This window comes from Accipiter gentilis, chromosome 33 (genome assembly GCF_929443795.1).
Source record: "Accipiter gentilis chromosome 33, bAccGen1.1, whole genome shotgun sequence".
Taxonomy (NCBI): Eukaryota; Metazoa; Chordata; class Aves; order Accipitriformes; family Accipitridae; genus Astur; species Astur gentilis.
Genome location: NC_064912.1, coordinates 17,519,486 through 17,535,850, shown reverse-complemented (window position 1 = coordinate 17,535,850; position 16,365 = coordinate 17,519,486). Strand labels below are relative to the sequence as shown.

Here is a 16,365-nt window from a genome sequence, read left to right as displayed (position 1 = left end):
TCCCTAAGGGGTCGATGCTTGTCCCAGGGGGTTGGTGCCTGTCCCAAGAACTCGGTGCCTGTCCCAAGGGGTCTGTGACTGTCCCAAGAGGTCGGTGCCTGTCCCCAGGGCTCGGTGCCTGTCCCAAGGGGTCTGTGACTGTCTCAAGGACTTGGTGCCTGTCCCCAGGGCTCGGTACCCATCCCAAGGGGTCAGTGCCTGTCCCCAGGGCTCGGTACCCATCCCAGGGGGTCAGTGCCCGTCCCAAGGGGTCGGTGCCTGTCCCCAGGGCTCGGTACCCGTCCCAAGGGGTTGGTGCCTGTCCCCAGGGCTCGGTGCCCTTCCCAAGGGGTCTGTGACTGTCCCCAGGGCTCGGTACCCGTCCCAAGGGGTCGGTGCCTGTCCCCAGGGCTCGGTGCCCTTCCCAAGGGGTCTGTGACTGTCCCCAGGGCTCGGTACCCATCCCAAGGGGTTGGTGCCTGTCCCCAGGGCTCGGTGCCCTTCCCAAGGGGTCTGTGACTGTCCCCAGGGCTCGGTACCCGTCCCAAGGGGTTGGTGCCTGTCCCCAGGGCTCAGTGCCCTTCCCAAGGGGTCTGTGACTGTCCCCAGGGCTCGGTACCCATCCCAAGGGGTTGGTGCCTGTCCCTGGGGCTCGGTACCCGTCCCAGGAGGTCAGTGCCTGTCCCCAGGGCTTGGTGCCTGTCCCCGGGGCTCGGTGCCTGTCCCAAGGGGTCTGTGACTGTCCCCAGGGCTCGGTACCCGTCCCAAGGGCTCGGTGCCTGTCCCCAGGGCTCGGTACCCATCCCAAGGGGTTGGTGCCTGTCTCCGGGGCTCGGTGCCCTTCCCAAGGGGTCAGTGCCTGTCCCCGGGGCTCGGTGCCCTTCCCAAGGGCTCGGTGCTCGTCCCCGGGGCTCGGTGCCTGTCCCCAGAGCTCGCTGACATTCCCAGGGGACTGCTGCCCAGCTCAGGGGCTGCAACCAGCCTCGCTCCCTGCCCCGTTTCCCCGACGCACCAGCTCCCTTCCCGCTGCCGCCGGGGGTCCCGGCGCGGTTGCAGCGGGAGCGGCGGGTCCCGGCGCCGGCGGGGCGGAGAGAGGCGGCCGCGGGGAGGGGCCGCGGCGGCGGATCCGCCTCCGTCCCCTCCCTCCCTCCCTCCCGGCCGGCCGGCCGGCCCTCCCTCCCCTGCCCGGTAGCAGGTCTGGGCACGGTTCAGCCGGAGCAACTCGGCGGCTCGTCCCCTTCCTCCCTCTCCCCGGGCCAGCGCGGCCATGGCGGGCGGGCGGCCCCGGCGTTCCTAAAAAAACCGGGAAACCGCCGACCGACCGCCGGGATGAGCGCTCTCGCCTTCGACGACGGGGCCCTGGAGGGGCTGTCGCCGTCTCTCGGCCTCTCCGGGGCCAGCGATATCGACACGGCCCTGCTCAGCGATATCGACGGTGCGTCCCGATCCGGGCGGCGGAGAACGGAGCCGGGATCGGTGACCGGCCGGGAGCGTAACCGGGGACCGGGAAGGGGCTGGCTGGGTTTGGGGTAGAACCGGGGCTCGGTGCGTGGCCGGCACCGGGCTCGGTGTATGGTCCGGGGCTGGGGAGACCGGGCTCGGTGCACGGTCAGGGAAGCGGGGACCGGGACGGGAACGGGAGGGAGCGGCTTCGGTGTGTAACCGGGACTCGGTGCGTGGCCGGAGAACCGAGCTCGGTGTACGACCGGGCTGAAAATGGATAGGGTTCGGTGCACGGCCGCCACACCGGGATATAACCGGAGAAACCGGGCTCGGTACCGGGTCCGGCGTTGAGAATCGAGCTGCTGGAACGCGGAGTCGGTGCATTACCCGGCGGTTCGGGCCTGGCTCCGTTTACCGGGAAGGCTCGGGGAGGACACGGAGACCCCCGGGCTGGAGGTGCCGGTACCGGGACAACCCCCGACGGAGCTCCCCCTCCCCCCTCCGGCGACCGCAGCATCGTGTCGCCTTTAGCCCCGCCCCCCTCCGTGACGTCACCGCCGGGGTTACTCCCGGTCGTTCCCTCCAGGACGCCCGACTTCTCCAAACCACCGATCCCGGTGGTTGGAACCCAGCAACACCCAACTCTTCGTCAAACTGCGACTGGGAATGTCCGTGGGATGGGGAATGTTGCCAAGGGGAATCCGTTCCCCAACGGGACCCGCTCCCCGGCACCCCGGCAGCGAGGTCTTAACCGATGCCGGGTGCGGCGTTAGCGTGGCTTTAGCCAAAAATTGGGTTTTCTAGCCCTCGGCCAGCTCCGCGCCCGCCTCGCCGCATGCTCCACCGGCTTTGCCGGTCCGCGCCGGATGGCGCGGACCGGCAAAGCCGGTGGAGCATGCGGCGAGGCGGGCGCGGAGCTGGCCGAGCTCTCCGACGCCTTCTCCGATGCGGAGTGGGGTCTTCTCCCAGGGTTGGACCTCATCCCGACGGCAATCGGGGTGGATCAGGGCAGCTCCAGGTATCACCTGCCTCCCCCCCCCCCGGTGAAGGTTTTGGCGTAAGGGTGGTCCCCGCCTTGGGGTTTTGCCACGCTTCTTTGCGTTACGGCCACCCGGGGCCACCTCGTGTCCCACGTGGCCTGGCGTTCCACGGGTCGTGGGTTTGCCACCCATCCTTGGGTGGCCACGGGTTGGCCCAGTCACCCTGGGGTGACTGCGGGATGCGCATTTGGGGATGTGGGTGCCCCGCACCCACTGGAAACCACAGCCCCTCGGGGCTCCCATGGCCTTGAAGTAGCGGAGTGGGGGCAACCGTGGCACTGCCGGGTGCCTGTGTCGTGTTGGTGGGTGGCAGTGGGTGCTACGGGGTAGAAATATTTGGTAGGTGCCAGGTGGCTGGGAGAGCCGTGCCCACCCCCGAGGCTGGGCAGTAGGAATTGGGGGGGGGGGGGGGGGCACCCCTTCTCTGCACCCTTGGACTTTGCTCTCTTGCCCCTGCACCATGGAGAAGCCTTTGGGGGGGGTCTCTTGAGCAGGGTGGGGGGGTTGAGGGAAGCCCCCTTGGAAGGAAACCCACCCACGCAGAGAGGGGTGCCGAGGGCTGGATGTCTTTTGGGGTTGGGGGGGGGGGGGGGAGAAATGGGGCTGCGCAAAGACCCCGCTCCTTGCGGGGTGTCCCCTCTGGGCGCTGGGCATCGAGCGAAGGACGTCGCGTTGCGTCGGCCGAACGGGGAAGGTCGAGGGGTCGTGCGGGGCGAAGGGGTTAACGGTGGCTGACCCCAAGTAACCGCCGCCGTCGGGTTACGGCGGGGTGTCCGGCAATAACCCGTCGGCGGGCTCACCTTGGCGTGGCCGCGGGGCTTTTTCTGGGGGCGGCGGGCAGGCGGCCGGCGGGCGCGCGGGCGGCGATTGGCGGAGTCGCATCACCCCATCGCCGGCCTCGCTCCAGGCCTGGCGCGGGCAAGCGGCGGGGAGGGCCGGCGGGGAGGAGGCGAGAACATGGCTTTAAAATATCCCGGTGCTTCGTCGCGGCACGATTACGGGGCTGAGCGGGGGACGCGGTCTAGCTTCTGGGGACCCCTCCCCATGTGCTCGCCGGCATGGAGAGCAGCTTCGAAGGTACCCCCTCCTCGCCATCGTCCTCCTCCCTGCTCGGTGGGGTCACCGTCGCGGTCCCTCTCGGGGTGCTGCACCCCACGGAGGGGTGTCCGGGGACCGGGGGCATCCCGGGGGGGGGGGTGTGTGCGTGGGGGGTTGCGCCTGGGGGTACCTCGGTGGGAGCATCCTGGGACACCTCAGTGGGGGCATCTCCGGACACCCCGATGTTTTGGGTGTCGATGGGGACATGCCAGGGCACCCAGGTCCCATTGAGCGGGGCAGACCCCCCCCACCCCGAGGCTATTTAACCCTTCGCTTGCCCCGCTGCACTCCTGGGGGTGGCGTGGGTAGGCACGCCTGGCACGGGGGTCTGGCACATCCCAGGTGTGTCACCCCTCTGTCCCAGACCAAGCACCCCCTCCCCTCGATACGGAGGCTGCTTTGGGGGTTGCTGAGGTTTCCAGTACAGGATAAATGAACGAGCTGGCACAAGCCCATCTCTGCTCCCCTTGACCTCAGAAACAGGCTGAGATCCACCCTGCCACCCCCAAAGCAGGCTGGAAACCTCTGACCACTGGTGGCCAGGCCCTGGGACCCCCATTGCGAGCACCGTGCCTCAGTTGCCCCACTGGCAGGGTGGCTGGGGAGCTGGAAAGGAGAAGGGCACAGCGGATTCCTGGGTTCTCAGGGAATTTTGTCCCTGGGTTATGGAGAGCCGTTCCCAAAGTGCTGAGCCGTGGGGTGGGCAGCGTGGGGCCAGCTCGGGGACTCCCAGGGCTTTGGGAGCCCCTTGGGAGGTGTGGAGCTGGGGCAGCTGCTGACAGCACGGCCGGGGGGGGCTGTTTTGCAGACATGCTCCAGCTGATCAACACGCCGGACAATGACTTCTCCGGGCTGTTTGACTTGCCGTTCGGTGCCCCCGACAGCACCGTGACCCCAGGGCTCTCCCCAGCCCAGGGCACCCTCGGCACCTACCTGGGACCCAGCAAACCTCCCCCCGCCGCCCCCACCGGCAGCGTCTACCCGGGGCCCCCCGGGATGGCAGCCTTTGCTCCGCAGCCCCCGACCCCGCTCCTGCCGGCACCGGCTCCGGGTGTCAAGGAGGAGCCGGCGGCCGTGCCCAGCAGCCAGCCCCAGCCCGGCGTGATGCTGGCCCCCAGTTTCGTCCCCGCATCCTCTGGCCAGTTCAGCCCCCAGCCCTTGGTGGGCTACCAGAACCAGCACAGCTTCTCCGGTGAGGATTTAGGGGTGCGGGGTGGGGGTGGGGGGGAGTGTTTGGGGCTCCCTGGGTGGGGGCTTGTTGCAGGGGGACTCTTGCTGGAGGAGGGGGATGCGTCCCTGCGGGATGGGGCTGCCTGGGGTGGGCTGGTGCTGGGGGGTCCGGTAACGTTGTCCTCTGCTCCATGCCCAGCCGTGCAGCCTGGGAGTGCGGGTCAGGCCCTGCCAAGCCCCCTGCCCGCCCCGCAGCCAGGCCAGCCCGTGGCACTGCCCGGCCCCGTGCAGAGCGTGGCACCCCAGCAGCTCCTGGCCCCCACCGCCCCCGCCACCCAGCCCGTTTCGCCCCAAATCCAGCCAGTGCCGGTAAGCCCAGGGCCTGGGGTCGGGAGGTTCCCAGTGCCCCCCCCCCCCCCCCCCCCAAGCTCTGCTGACCCCCCCTTTCCCCAACCCCCCAGGTCCTACTGCAGCCCCATTTCATCAAGGCTGACTCCCTGCTGCTGACGGCCGTCAAGACGGACGCCAGCAGTGCCAAGACCTCCAGTATCGCCTCCCTGGCCACCAGTGCCAGCGGCTCGGCCACCCCACTGCAGGTGCCGGTAGGTCCCACTGCCGGGGAGCTCTGAGGTGGTGGTGGGATACTTCGGGACCTGCACCGACGCCGTCCCGCATCCCCACAGGCTCTGGTGAGCGGAGGGACCATCCTGGCCACGGTGCCGCTGGTGGTGGACCCGGAGAAGCTGCCCATCAACCGGCTGGCACCCAGCGGGAAGCCGCCAGTGGTGCAGAGCCGGGGGGAGAAGCGCACGGCGCACAACGCCATCGAAAAACGCTACCGCTCCTCCATCAACGACAAGATCGTGGAGCTCAAGGACTTGGTGGTGGGCACCGAGGCCAAGGTGGGAGCCCGGGGGTGGTGGGGCAGGGGCGGTCAAGGGGGGGCTTCGCCCAGCATTTGGGCTGAGTCGTCCCTGCCCGCCGGCAGCTCAATAAATCGGCGATCCTGAGGAAGGCGATCGAGTACATCCGCTTCCTGCAGCAGAGCAACCAGAAGCTGAAGCAGGAGAACCTCGCGCTGAAGATGGCCGTGCAGAAGAACCGTGAGTGGAAGGGCAGGTCTCGGGGTGGAGGGGTGCTCAGCCTTGGTGCTGGGGCTGCCGTACCCCCCCCCCCAGCACCGCTCAGCCCATTCTGCTCCCCCCTGTAGAGTCCCTGAAGGACCTGGTGGCCTCCTGCAGCGGGGGGACCAAGGCGGAGACCCCCATGGAGGTGGTGAAGGCGGAGGTGATGGAGATGCTGACGCCGCCGCCCTCGGACGTGGGCTCGCCGTCCCACAGCAGCCCGCTCTCGCTCAGCGGGGGCAGCAGCAACAGCAGCAGCGACTCGGAGCCCGACAGCCCCCTCTGCGACCACGGCAAGGTGGGGAGGGTCCTGGGGGGGGGGGGTGGATCCCCCATCCTGAGTGGGGCAGGGGATCGGCTGCATCACGTCGGGAGTGCCAAGAGTAAGACGCACCAGACGCCGGCGTAGGGAAAGGAGCCGAGAGCCCTGGTCTTGCTCTCTGAGGCTGCTCCTCACCCGATTTGGGGCTGGAGGGAGGGATGCGGCGGCATTCTGGGGTGCAGTGGGCTGCTGGACCCCTGGCCCATGCCCATGCCCCATGCTCTGTACCCCAAAATGTGCTCTGTACCCCATGCCCATACCCTGCACTCCATGTCAATGCCCTGTATCCCATACCTGTGCCTCGTCACCACGCCCCATGCCCGTACCTGTGCCCCGTGCCCTATGCCCCATGCTGTGTACCCCGTGCCCATGCCTGTAGCTGTACCCCATGCCCTATATCCCATTCCTGTGCCCCATCACCATGCTCCATGTCCATGCCCGTGCCCCGTGCCCATGCCCTGGGGCTCAGAGCAGCTCTGCCCGCACAGGTGAAGCAGGAGCACCCGCCGCCCTCACCCAGCAGCCAGGGCATGCTGGACCGCTCCCGCATGGCCCTCTGCGCCTTCGTCTTCCTCTGTCTCTCCTTCAACCCCCTGGCCTCCCTCCTCCGGAGCTCCGGTGCCCCGGCCTTTGTGGGGAGCCCGGGCACCGCTGGCCCTAGCAGGAGCATCATGGCTGAGTCTGGCACCATGGGTAAGCTCTGGCATGGGGTGGGGGGTCTGGGGGTGGAGGCCACTGGGATGGAGGCTGTCGGGGTGGGCATGGGGCAAAGGCCATTGGGATGGAGGCTGTCGGGGTGGGCAAGGGCTAGAGGCTGTTGAGGTAAAGAGCATTGGGGTGCTGGGTGTTTGGGTGGGTGTGTGGTAGGGGCTACCTGGGTCGAGGCTGTTGGGGTGGAGCCCACCAGGGTGGAGGTTTTTGGGGTGGGCCTGGGGTGGAGGCTGTTGGAGCAGAGACCATCAGAGCAGAGGTGGTTATGGTGGACGTGAGGCGAAGGGCATCAGGAGGGGGGGTCTTGGGGTAGGTCTGGGATGGGAGACAATTGGGGTGGAGGATGCTGGCGCGGGACAGAGGCCATTAGGTGGAGGCTGTTGGGGTGGACGCCATTGGGGTGGAGGCTCTTGGGGTGGGCACGGGGTGAAGACCACCGGGATGGAGACCCTGGGGTGGGCACAGGGCGGAGGCAGCGGGGTGGCACTGACCCTCCCCCCCCCCCCCCCTCCCCGCGCAGAGGAGCCGTGGGGGTGGTCGCAGTGGCTGTGGCCCACCCTGGCCTTCTGGGCGCTGAACGCGGCGCTGGTGCTGGGGGCGGTGGTGCGGCTCTTCGTTTGCGGGGAACCCGTCACCCGCCCCCACTCCGAGCCCTCCGTCCTCTTCTGGCGGCACCGCCGGCAGGCCGACCTCGACCTCGACCGGGTAAGCCCACCCTGCCCCACCCTGCATGATGTCACCTGCCCCACCCACCCTGGCCACGCCCCACTTGGCCCCACCAACCCTTTCTCCCAGCACCCCCTCTATGGGTTAGCCCCGCCCATTTCACAATCCCCGCCCCATCGCCATTAGCCCCGCCCCAATCTCCATTAGCTCCGCCCCGTCCCACCCCTTCCACCCGGGCTAGCCCCGCCCACCTCTCTAACCCCCCCGCCTATCGCGCCTGGCCCCGCCCCTACACCGCTGCCCCCGCGATATTAGCTCCACCCACCCGCCGTGGCCCCGCCCCCCGCGCTGACCCGCTCTCTCTCCCGGGGGTCGCAGGGGGATTTCGCCCAGGGTGCCCAGCACCTGCGGACGGCCCTGGGGGCACTGGGCCGGCCCCTGCCCGCCTCCCACGGGGACCTGGCCTGCAGCCTGCTCTGGAGCCTCCTGCGGCACCTGCTCCAGCGGCTCTGGGTGGGCCGCTGGCTGGCCGCCCGGGCCGGGGGGCTTCGCTCCGACCCGCCGCCCCCGGCCCACGTCCGACAGAGCGCCCGAGACGCCGCCATGGCCTACCACCGCCTGCACCAGCTCCACCTTGCCGGTACGGCCCCGCGCCGTGGGGCGGGGAGGGGGGAACGGGACCCCCGCGCCGCGCATCCCACCTAAGACCCCCTCCACACACACCTTCCATCCCCATCCCCGCAGGGAAGCAGGCCGGGGGGCACCTGCTGGCCATCAACCTGGCGCTGAGCGCCGTCAACTTGGCCGAATGCGCCGGCGACGCCGTCTCCGTGGCCGCCTTGGCCGAGATTTACGTGGCGGCCGCCCTGCGGGTCAAGGCCAGCCTGCACCGCTGCTTCCACTTCTTGGCTGTGAGTGTGGGGCAGGGGTTGGGGGGGGGGGGGGGGGGAGGAGTCCCGTGTGTCCCCTGGGACTCAGTCTCGGGTCTCCCCACCCTGACCCCCCCACCCCCCACCCCGCTCTCCCCGCAGCGCCCCTTCCTCTGCAGCGCCCGGCGCGTGGCCCTGTCCCACGGCGGGGCCGTGCCCCCCGCCATGCAGTGGCTCTGCCACCCCTTGGGCCACCGCTTCTTCGTCGACGGCGACTGGGCCGTCAAGGGCGTCCCGAGGGAGACCATCTACAGCTCTGCCGGCAACCCTGGTAACCCCCACCCCCCCCACCCCACCCCAATGCCCCCAACCCCCCGTTTTGGGGTGGAGGCGTTACCCGCTCACCGCCCCTCTGTGCCGCAGTGGATCCGCTGGCGCAGGTGACCCAGCTTTTCCGCGAACACCTCCTGGAGAAGGCACTGTGCTGCGTGGCCATGCCCGAACCCGGCCGTCCCGCTGCCCAGGGAGAGGGGTACGTGCCGGGGTGGGCACCCCGCTCCCTTTGCCCGGCGTGGGACCGGCACCGCTCACGGCCCCTCTCCCGGCAGGCGCTTTTCCGATGCGCTCGAGTACCTCCAGCTGCTCAACGGCTGCTCTGACGCCAGCGGTGCGCCCGCTCCCGCACCCTCCATCAGCTCCGGCTTGGCGGCCATCACAGGTGAAGCCGGCGTGTGTCCTCCCCCCCAAATCCCAGGGGACGCTTCGTCTTGGGGGCCACGGGGCTGCTGGACACCCCGCTCCCGTGTCCCTCCCGCCCCGCAGGCACCGACCCCGTGTCCAAGTGGTGGGCGTCCATCATTGGCACAGTTATTCACTGGCTGCAGGGAGATGAGGAGGGGGCCGAGCGCCTTTACCCGCTGGTGGAGACCATGCCCCGGGCGCTGCAGAGCTCCGAGTGAGTGCTGGGAGGGGTGGGGGGGGCATAGGGGCTGGTGGGGGGCGAGGGAGTGCCAGCTCATCGCACACCTCCCCTCCTTTTTGGGTTGGCACAGCTCTTGCTAACGCGCTCTCGAGCGCCGCGGCTGTGCTGCCCAGTGTCCTCTGAGTGTTGGGGGGGGTGGGGGGGGGCACAGCCATGCCCGGTGAGGGGTCTGCAGTGACTCTATCCCCCCCCCATCTTTGCAGAAAGCCCTTGCCCCGCGCCGCCCTGCACTCCTTCCGAGCCGTCCGAGCCATGTTGAGCAAGCAAGACGGGAGCCAGGTCAGCCTGAACCACTGCGAGAAGGCCAGTAGCTGCCTGCGGGAGAGCCTGGAGCTCGGCAGCCCCCCCAAAGGCACCATCGATAAGGTGAGCCGGGGTGGGGGACAAAACGGCCACCCACCCTGGGGTTGGGGAGGGGGGTGGAAAGGGGGTGAGAGCACCCAGCCCTCGCGGGAGGTGCCCCCGGCCCTCGCGGGGGTGCATTGTAGTTGCATTGCATGTGTCAGACTGGGAGTGCAATGCCCCTGCCATGCAGCCCGGCGGGGGCCCCGCGCAGCGACGCCTGCCCGCAGGGACCTCCTCGCCCCCCCCCAACCCCCCTGCCATCCGTCTGTCCGTCCGTCCGTCCCCCCCTCTCCAGCTCACCCAGGTCCCCTCGCTCCCCCTTCCCACCCCCTCGGCCCTTTCGCAGGCGGTCCAGCTCCTGCTCTGCGACCTTCTCCTCGTCACCCGCACCAACCTGTGGCAGCAGCAGATGAACGTCAGCCAGCAGCGCAGCTGCCTCTACCAAGCGTCCGCCCTCGAGCTTCGCGGTTTCCAGCAGGATCTCAGCAGCCTCCGGCGCCTGGCCCAGACCCTTCGTCCCGCCATGCGTCGGGTGAGACCCTCGCCTCTCGTCTTGGCGGGTCCCCTCGTTGTGTGTCTCCCCCTCTCCGTGTCCGGCTGTGCTGACTGCGTGTCCCCCTCTTCTTCCTCTCCAGGTGTTTCTGCATGAAGCCACCGCCAGGCTCATGGCCCGGGCCAGCCCCACACGTACCCACCAGCTGCTGGACCGCAGCCTGCGGAGGAGAGGGGTGCAGGGCAGCAAAACAGGTAGGATATGGTGATGGGGGGGGAGGATGACACCCCCCACTCCCCACCTGCAGCACCCCAGCAGCGTTGGGTGGTGGGAGACAGGGGCTTTGGCGGTGACGCCCGCTCTGGGGTGGGCGAACAGCCCCATCCCCGTGCCAGAGCATCCGAGGGAGGAGGGTCGGTGGTTTCCAGTGGCACCCTTGGGGCTGACACCCCTTCTCCCCCCCAAAAAAATTTAACAGCCGGCGAGCCGGAGAGCCACCCCACGCCGCGGGAGCATGCCGAGGCTCTGCTGCTGGCCTGCTGTTACCTCCCACCCAGCTTTCTTTCGGGGCCGGGCCAACGCGTGGGGATGCTGGCCGAGGCCGCCCGCACGCTGGAGAAGCTGGGTGACAAACGGACGCTGCACGACTGCCAGCAGATGATCATCAAGCTGGGCAGCGGCACCACCGTCACATCGGGCTAGTTGGGGAGGCGGGGGGTGGGGGCATGCTGCCAGCGCCCCCCCCCCCCCCCCCCCCCCCCCCACCCTGCTAGCCCCCTCCTGGGTCCGGGATATGGGAGAAGGGGGGGGTGGCGGGGAGACCCGTGCCTCAGTTTCCCCTTCACCCCTCCGGGACGGGAGCCCTTTCTGCGGGACAGTATTAGGGAGCAGGTTTTAAGGTGCGGGGAGGGGTGGTGGGGAGGGGCAGGGTGATGCTCGGTGCCACCGGTAGTGGGAGGGTCGCGGTGTGGGACAGCCACGCGTGGGGGTACCCTGGGTGGGTTCAGCCACCCCATGGCTCTGTCCTTGTCCCCAGCCCGCTCGGGTGATGGGACGTGGGGACCTCTAGTGACACTGTCCCAGTATTGCATGGCACTGGGATGCTTGGCCAGCCTGGCCCCCCAGTTGCCACCTTGTAGCCCCCCCCCACCCCAATGCCCTGGCACAGGGTGGGGGCCTGTCCTCGCCCCCCCAACCCTCTCCTGGTGTCCTGCTGCTGCTGCGGGGGGGGGGGGGGGCTTGGGGGGGGCACCTCAGCATTGCCCCCATTATTGGGGGGGGGGGGAGATTTGGCCCCACGGTGGCAGCTAAGGGTCCTCTCCCCAACCGTGCCCACGGTAGGTAAAAGGGGACCCCCAGCCTATCCCTCCCCCCCACCCCAGCACTGACCAGTCCCCCCCCCCCCCCCCCCCCGGCCACAGCCGGACCTGAGCGCTTTCAGAGAAGGGATGGCAGGGTGGCAACGGGGGTCCCAGGGGGCTGGTGGGTGCCCCCGTCCCCTTGCTTTGCCCCCTCTTGTACATAGCCCCCTGCCCTGCCCCAGCCCCCCCCCCCCCGCCTTGCCTTTTTAAACGGTATTTTCATAGTTGGAGAGTTTTGTACAGACAATTAAAGCTGATTATTTATACTGGTGTGTGCTGGACTGGGGGGGGGGGGGATGACACAGACACTGAACTTGGGGGGCACACAGGGCCTGGCTGGGGTAAGGGGGGATCCTCCCCCCCCCCCCCCCCCCAGCTGGGCATCGTGGGTCCTGCCTTGCCCCCACAGGGCATGGGGGGGGGGGGGGAAACAACAAGGGTGGCAGGGTTGGGGACACTGGGTGCCAAGAGACCCCAAACACCCCCTCCTTACCCCAAGATGTGCCGGGGGTGCTGCCCCCCAGCCCCCCCCAAACCCCAGCCCTACAGTAAGACCCTTGGTACAGGTGGCACCTGGGGACAAAGGGCCAGCCCGGGGGGGGGGTACGGACCCCCGGGAGCCCCCCTGGGAGAAAGAGAGGCCACAAGCAGGGCGCCACGTACTTCCAAAACAATCGTTGTATCTTTATTGACGCTCTGAATGCAATGACCTGTTTTTTACTCTTAAGGAAAATAAACATCTTTTAGAAACAGCTTGTTACACACAATCTTCAGTGTGAAGCAATATACTAATAAGAACACTAGTCTTAACATTTACAGTCTTCATATATATTATATATATGTATATGTATACATATATATACACTATATAATGAGGCAATATATAATACACACGGTTTACCATTTTACAGTCATATGTACAAGATGTCACTAAAAATAGCCATATTTCAGGCAACACTGCCAGGGACACCAGGATTTTTATTTTTTTTTTTTCTTTAAATTAATTATTTTTATTATTCTTTCTCTCTTTCCCCCCCCACCTCCCCCCCTCCTTTTTTGTGTTTTTCACTCCTGTGTCCAAGGCAAGCTGCTGAAACGACAGACATTTTGTGGCCAGCAAACCTTGAGGGTGAGGACTGGGGGGGACGGAGGGGACACGACAGCTGGCGGGGACACGAGGTGCTGGCTCTGCAGGGTCCGGGATGGGGGACACGGATGGGGCCAGCACTATGCCACCCCCCCCCCCCCCCTGCTTTGCAAGATGCTTTGCAGGTGGGGGGGCAGCTGGCGGCTCTGGTTTTAGGATGGGATTTGGGGTTAATTCACCCTGGATTGGTTATTTACTACCTACACCAGGGTGCAGGTGGTGCAAGGTTGGGGTGTGCAGACTGGGGAGTCATGCGGGACACCCCCGTGGGGACAGGGGCAGGGGGTGATCCCAGTGCTGGGCAACCCCCCAGCTCCACCGAGGTGGCCGGGAAGGGAAGCGAAAGCCAAGGGAGCCGAGCGAACCCGGCACCCAGGGCAGCGAGGGGCGAGCCAAGGCCATGCAGAGGGAGGAAGCAAATGCCTCCTCCTCCTCCTCCTCCTCCTCCTGCAAGGACCCTGCTGCCAGCTGGAAGCCATTTCTGAGCTGCTTGCACCCTCTTACCAGGCTAAAACCCTGGGCTTCAGCACCCAGAGCCCTGGGGTTCAGCACCCAGAGCTATGGGGTTCAGCACCCAGAGCTATGGGGTTTGTACCCAGAGCTATGGGGTTTGCACCAAGGCCCTGGGGTTCAGCACCCAGAGCCATGGGGTTCAGCACCCAGAGCTATGGGGTTTGCACCCAGAGCTATGGGGTTTGCACCCAGAGCCCTGGGGTTTGCACCAAGGCCCTGGGGTTCAGCACCCAGAGCTATGGGGTTTGCACCCAGAGCCCTGGGGTTCAGCACCCAGAGCCATGGGGTTCGGCACCCAGAGCCCTGGGGTTTGCACCCAGAGCCATGGAGGTTCGCACAAGCACAGGGAGCAAAGCCCATCCCCAGCAAGAGGAGCTGCAGACGAGGTGCTGGCGAGGTCGAGCAGAAAGAGGAGGGTGGGTTTTTTTGGGGGGGGTCCCAAAGAGCAGGACCAGGTGTCCCCAGCCCAGCAGCGCCAGCATCCCATGGAGCAGGAGGGTGGAGGGTGCAATGGGCCGGGGTTCGGAAGGAGGGAGCGGGGCTGGGGCAGCCCGGTGGGTGCCCACCAGCCCAGCCAAACACCCTTCGTCCCGGTGGGGACCCAGGTGCCCAGCACAGGGGCTGGCACCCTGAGACAGGCAGGGTGGGAGCCAGACAGGAGGTGGAAGAACGAAACGGAAAAAAGCAGAGTGGTGTTTCAAACAGCAGGCCGTTGTTTGTCTTTTTTTTTTTTTTTTTGTCCTTTTTTTTTTTGTCCTTTTTTTTGTCTTTTTTTTGTCTTTTTTTTTTTTTTTTTTTTTCCTTTTCTCCGCCGCACGTATATACAGACAGACACCGTGAGGTTTGCTGAAGGCAACATCTCAGATCAGATCAGTGTGAGATATGGAGAGCCGGGACCCGCGGGGGGGTCCGGCGGCCCCACAGTAAGACAACATCGCCGGGACCCCCCCCCCCCCCTCCTTGTACACGGCCCCCCCCCACCCCCCCTACCCCTACCCCCCCCCTCCCATTCCCTCCCCCTCCCTGTGCAGCCATAGCGGGCCGGGGAATCCCGTTCCATCTCCCTTTCATCCAGGCCAGGTTTTACCGGAGCCCGGCGAGGGGATGGGTGGAAAACCCGGCGCTGGCTCTACCCGCCCGGAACGGGTTCTGTGGGGGGGGGAAGTGGGCTCGAAGGTGGCGGGGACGGGAACGGGGGGGACACGGGGCGGCAGCGCTGCGCCCACCTGCAGCGGGGCGGCTCCCGGTACGGCCCGGCCCGGTCCGGTCCGGCCCCGCTCCGCTCCCGAGGCGCTGCCTCCTCCGCCGGTCCCTCTCGTTGGCGGTGGGTGCCCACCGGGCGTTACACCGGCTGCCTCTGCGGGGAGAATTGGAAGGGGGGGTGTGTGGGTGTGGGTGTGGGTGGGTGTTAGCCCCCGAGCCGGTGGAGATGTCCCCATCAGCAGCCACCCTGCCCACCCGTGAATAATCGTGCACCCACCCGAGATGCGGGTGCTTTTAGCACGGGTTCAATTATCGCCCACCACCCTCCTTAGCGCTCAGGGAAACCCCCAAGAACCAGGTTGGGGGGGGTGGGGGGGGTGTCCCAAACCCAGCACAGCAGAGGGGTCCTGGGTGACCTGGTATCCCCCCAGGGACACGATGCCGTGCCCCTTGCGATGCCCCTTGCCACGTGGGGCTGAGTGCCCTGGGTGGGTGTGCAGTGGAGCAGGGTGTCCCCGGGGGGGGGGACACAGGCATGGTCTGAAGGCAGGTCCTCCTACCCCAGGGGGGCTGCGAAGCATTGGAGGGGGTGCACGGAGGAGATCTGGGCTTACCTTATGTTTGGGACATTTCAGAGAGAAGCTCTCTTCGGTTAATAAGCAACCTGTGAGGAGAGGAGAAGGCTGAGTCAGGGGAGTCCCCACGCTGCAGGACGGCTGTCCCCAAATGGCAGGGACACAGCATCCCCCCTGGCCCACGGCCTCCTGCCACCCTCCGGACCAACCGCAGCGTTTGCATGAAGGGTTCAGCTGAGGCCGGCCAAACTCAGGACACCAGCCAGCACTGCCGGTGCTGCGGGCATCACCGTTCCGGCAGACAGGGAGCCGTGAGCCCACCCTAACCTTGGGTGGGCTTAAGTGCTGTAAGAACAGCCCAGCCGGGCCGAAGAGAGCCGGGGGACCCCACAGCCCTGTCCCCACGGCCGGGCTCACCTGTGTCGACGGCACACGCGTAGTGGTAGGTGTGGGGACACCCCTTCTGGCAGCAGCCCACGGTGGCTCCCGCTTGCTGGCAGCTCGAGCACTTCTTTAAACGCACCCGGGAATTCGGAGCAGGGAAGGAGAGATGTGGAGAGACAGAGAGACCCCATCAGAGCCCAGCGCAGGAGCAAAACACCGCGACGGCCCCGGACGCAAGGAGAAGGCGCCGGCGTCTCTGAGCCTCTCCAGCCCCACGCTGCCTCCCCCCCACCTCGCCGGGCAGCAGCCTTCCTCCCGTGCCGGCACACCGCGGGCGACGCCGTGCCTCTCGCTCGGCCGTCTGCAGCCACGCACGAGATTTCTACCCGCCGTACCGCTCCCCTGGACAGCACCGAGCCCGCAGCCATCCTCCACGGGGCAGAAGGTGAAGGGACATGGCCTGGGCCAGACATGGCTCGGTGGCAGCGGTGGTGGAGGACCACGGTGTTCCCCATCCCCAGCGGGTGCCGCAGGGATGGGAGCACCTGGCCCCCCGCGGTGTGGGCAGGGAGAAGGCAGCAGCCTCCAGACAGCCATGCCGTGAGCACGCACGCCTGGGAATACGGCCAGCTCCAAACCTAGTACCGGGGGGCTTGCTGGAGACCCCCTGCCTGGCCTCTGCCGGGTGGCTGTCACCTCCTTTTCCCCACAGCACAAAACCCCACTGTCCCCTTGGAGGTCTCCTGGCAGCACCTTCCCTATTTTGCTCGCTCGATGTGCCCCTGTTCCTCTCGCTCTGGGAGAGGAGCAGGGCAGGGCCGTCCCCTCCTTCCAGCTCCCCTTCCCCTGCTGCCCATCACTGTGGCATCAGGCCACGTCGTGCCCATTTTCGTCTTCCGTCCTGCCTTCACCAGGCTGCGTCTGTCCCGCTCCGAGCCGC

At 67.2% G+C, this 16,365-nt stretch overlaps 2 protein-coding genes and 2 long non-coding RNA genes across 7 annotated transcripts in view; 1 reads left to right on the top strand and 3 right to left on the bottom strand.

Moving 5' to 3' along the window:
* Positions 1-304: 304 nt before the first annotated feature.
* On the bottom strand, positions 305-1,053 carry LOC126034057 (uncharacterized). Its single transcript, XR_007504537.1, has 2 exons — positions 779-1,053; positions 305-698 (listed from the first exon to the last, which is right to left on the bottom strand). It is a non-coding gene; the product is annotated as an uncharacterized LOC126034057 (long non-coding RNA).
* Positions 1,054-1,142: 89 nt separating this feature from the next.
* Positions 1,143-11,642, top strand: SREBF1 (sterol regulatory element binding transcription factor 1). Its single transcript, XM_049835483.1, has 19 exons — positions 1,143-1,414; positions 4,369-4,752; positions 4,930-5,099; positions 5,192-5,332; positions 5,414-5,632; positions 5,719-5,833; positions 5,941-6,152; positions 6,665-6,869; positions 7,408-7,592; positions 7,932-8,193; positions 8,298-8,464; positions 8,585-8,753; positions 8,846-8,954; positions 9,031-9,140; positions 9,245-9,377; positions 9,608-9,770; positions 10,096-10,281; positions 10,385-10,496; positions 10,721-11,642. The coding sequence occupies exons 1-19, from the start codon at positions 1,309-1,311 to the stop codon at positions 10,942-10,944; spliced, it is 3,372 nt and encodes a 1,123-aa protein (XP_049691440.1). The 5' UTR covers positions 1,143-1,308; the 3' UTR covers positions 10,945-11,642.
* Positions 11,643-12,258: 616 nt separating this feature from the next.
* On the bottom strand, positions 12,259-14,226 carry LOC126053352 (uncharacterized). Its single transcript, XR_007510340.1, has 2 exons — positions 13,515-14,226; positions 12,259-13,258 (listed from the first exon to the last, which is right to left on the bottom strand). It is a non-coding gene; the product is annotated as an uncharacterized LOC126053352 (long non-coding RNA).
* A 64-nt stretch (positions 14,227-14,290) lies between these two features.
* The window catches only part of RAI1 (retinoic acid induced 1), a 76,162-nt gene continuing 74,087 nt past the window's right edge, over positions 14,291-16,365 (bottom strand). For all 4 annotated transcript variants that reach the window (XM_049835480.1, XM_049835479.1, XM_049835482.1 and 1 more), the window contains 3 exons: positions 15,459-15,552; positions 15,081-15,130; positions 14,291-14,620 (listed from right to left, as the gene is read on the bottom strand). In XM_049835480.1, coding sequence (XP_049691437.1) covers positions 14,606-14,620; positions 15,081-15,130; positions 15,459-15,552 — 159 coding nt within the window. In that variant the 3' untranslated portion in view covers positions 14,291-14,605. The remainder of the gene's footprint in view (positions 14,621-15,080; positions 15,131-15,458; positions 15,553-16,365) is intronic.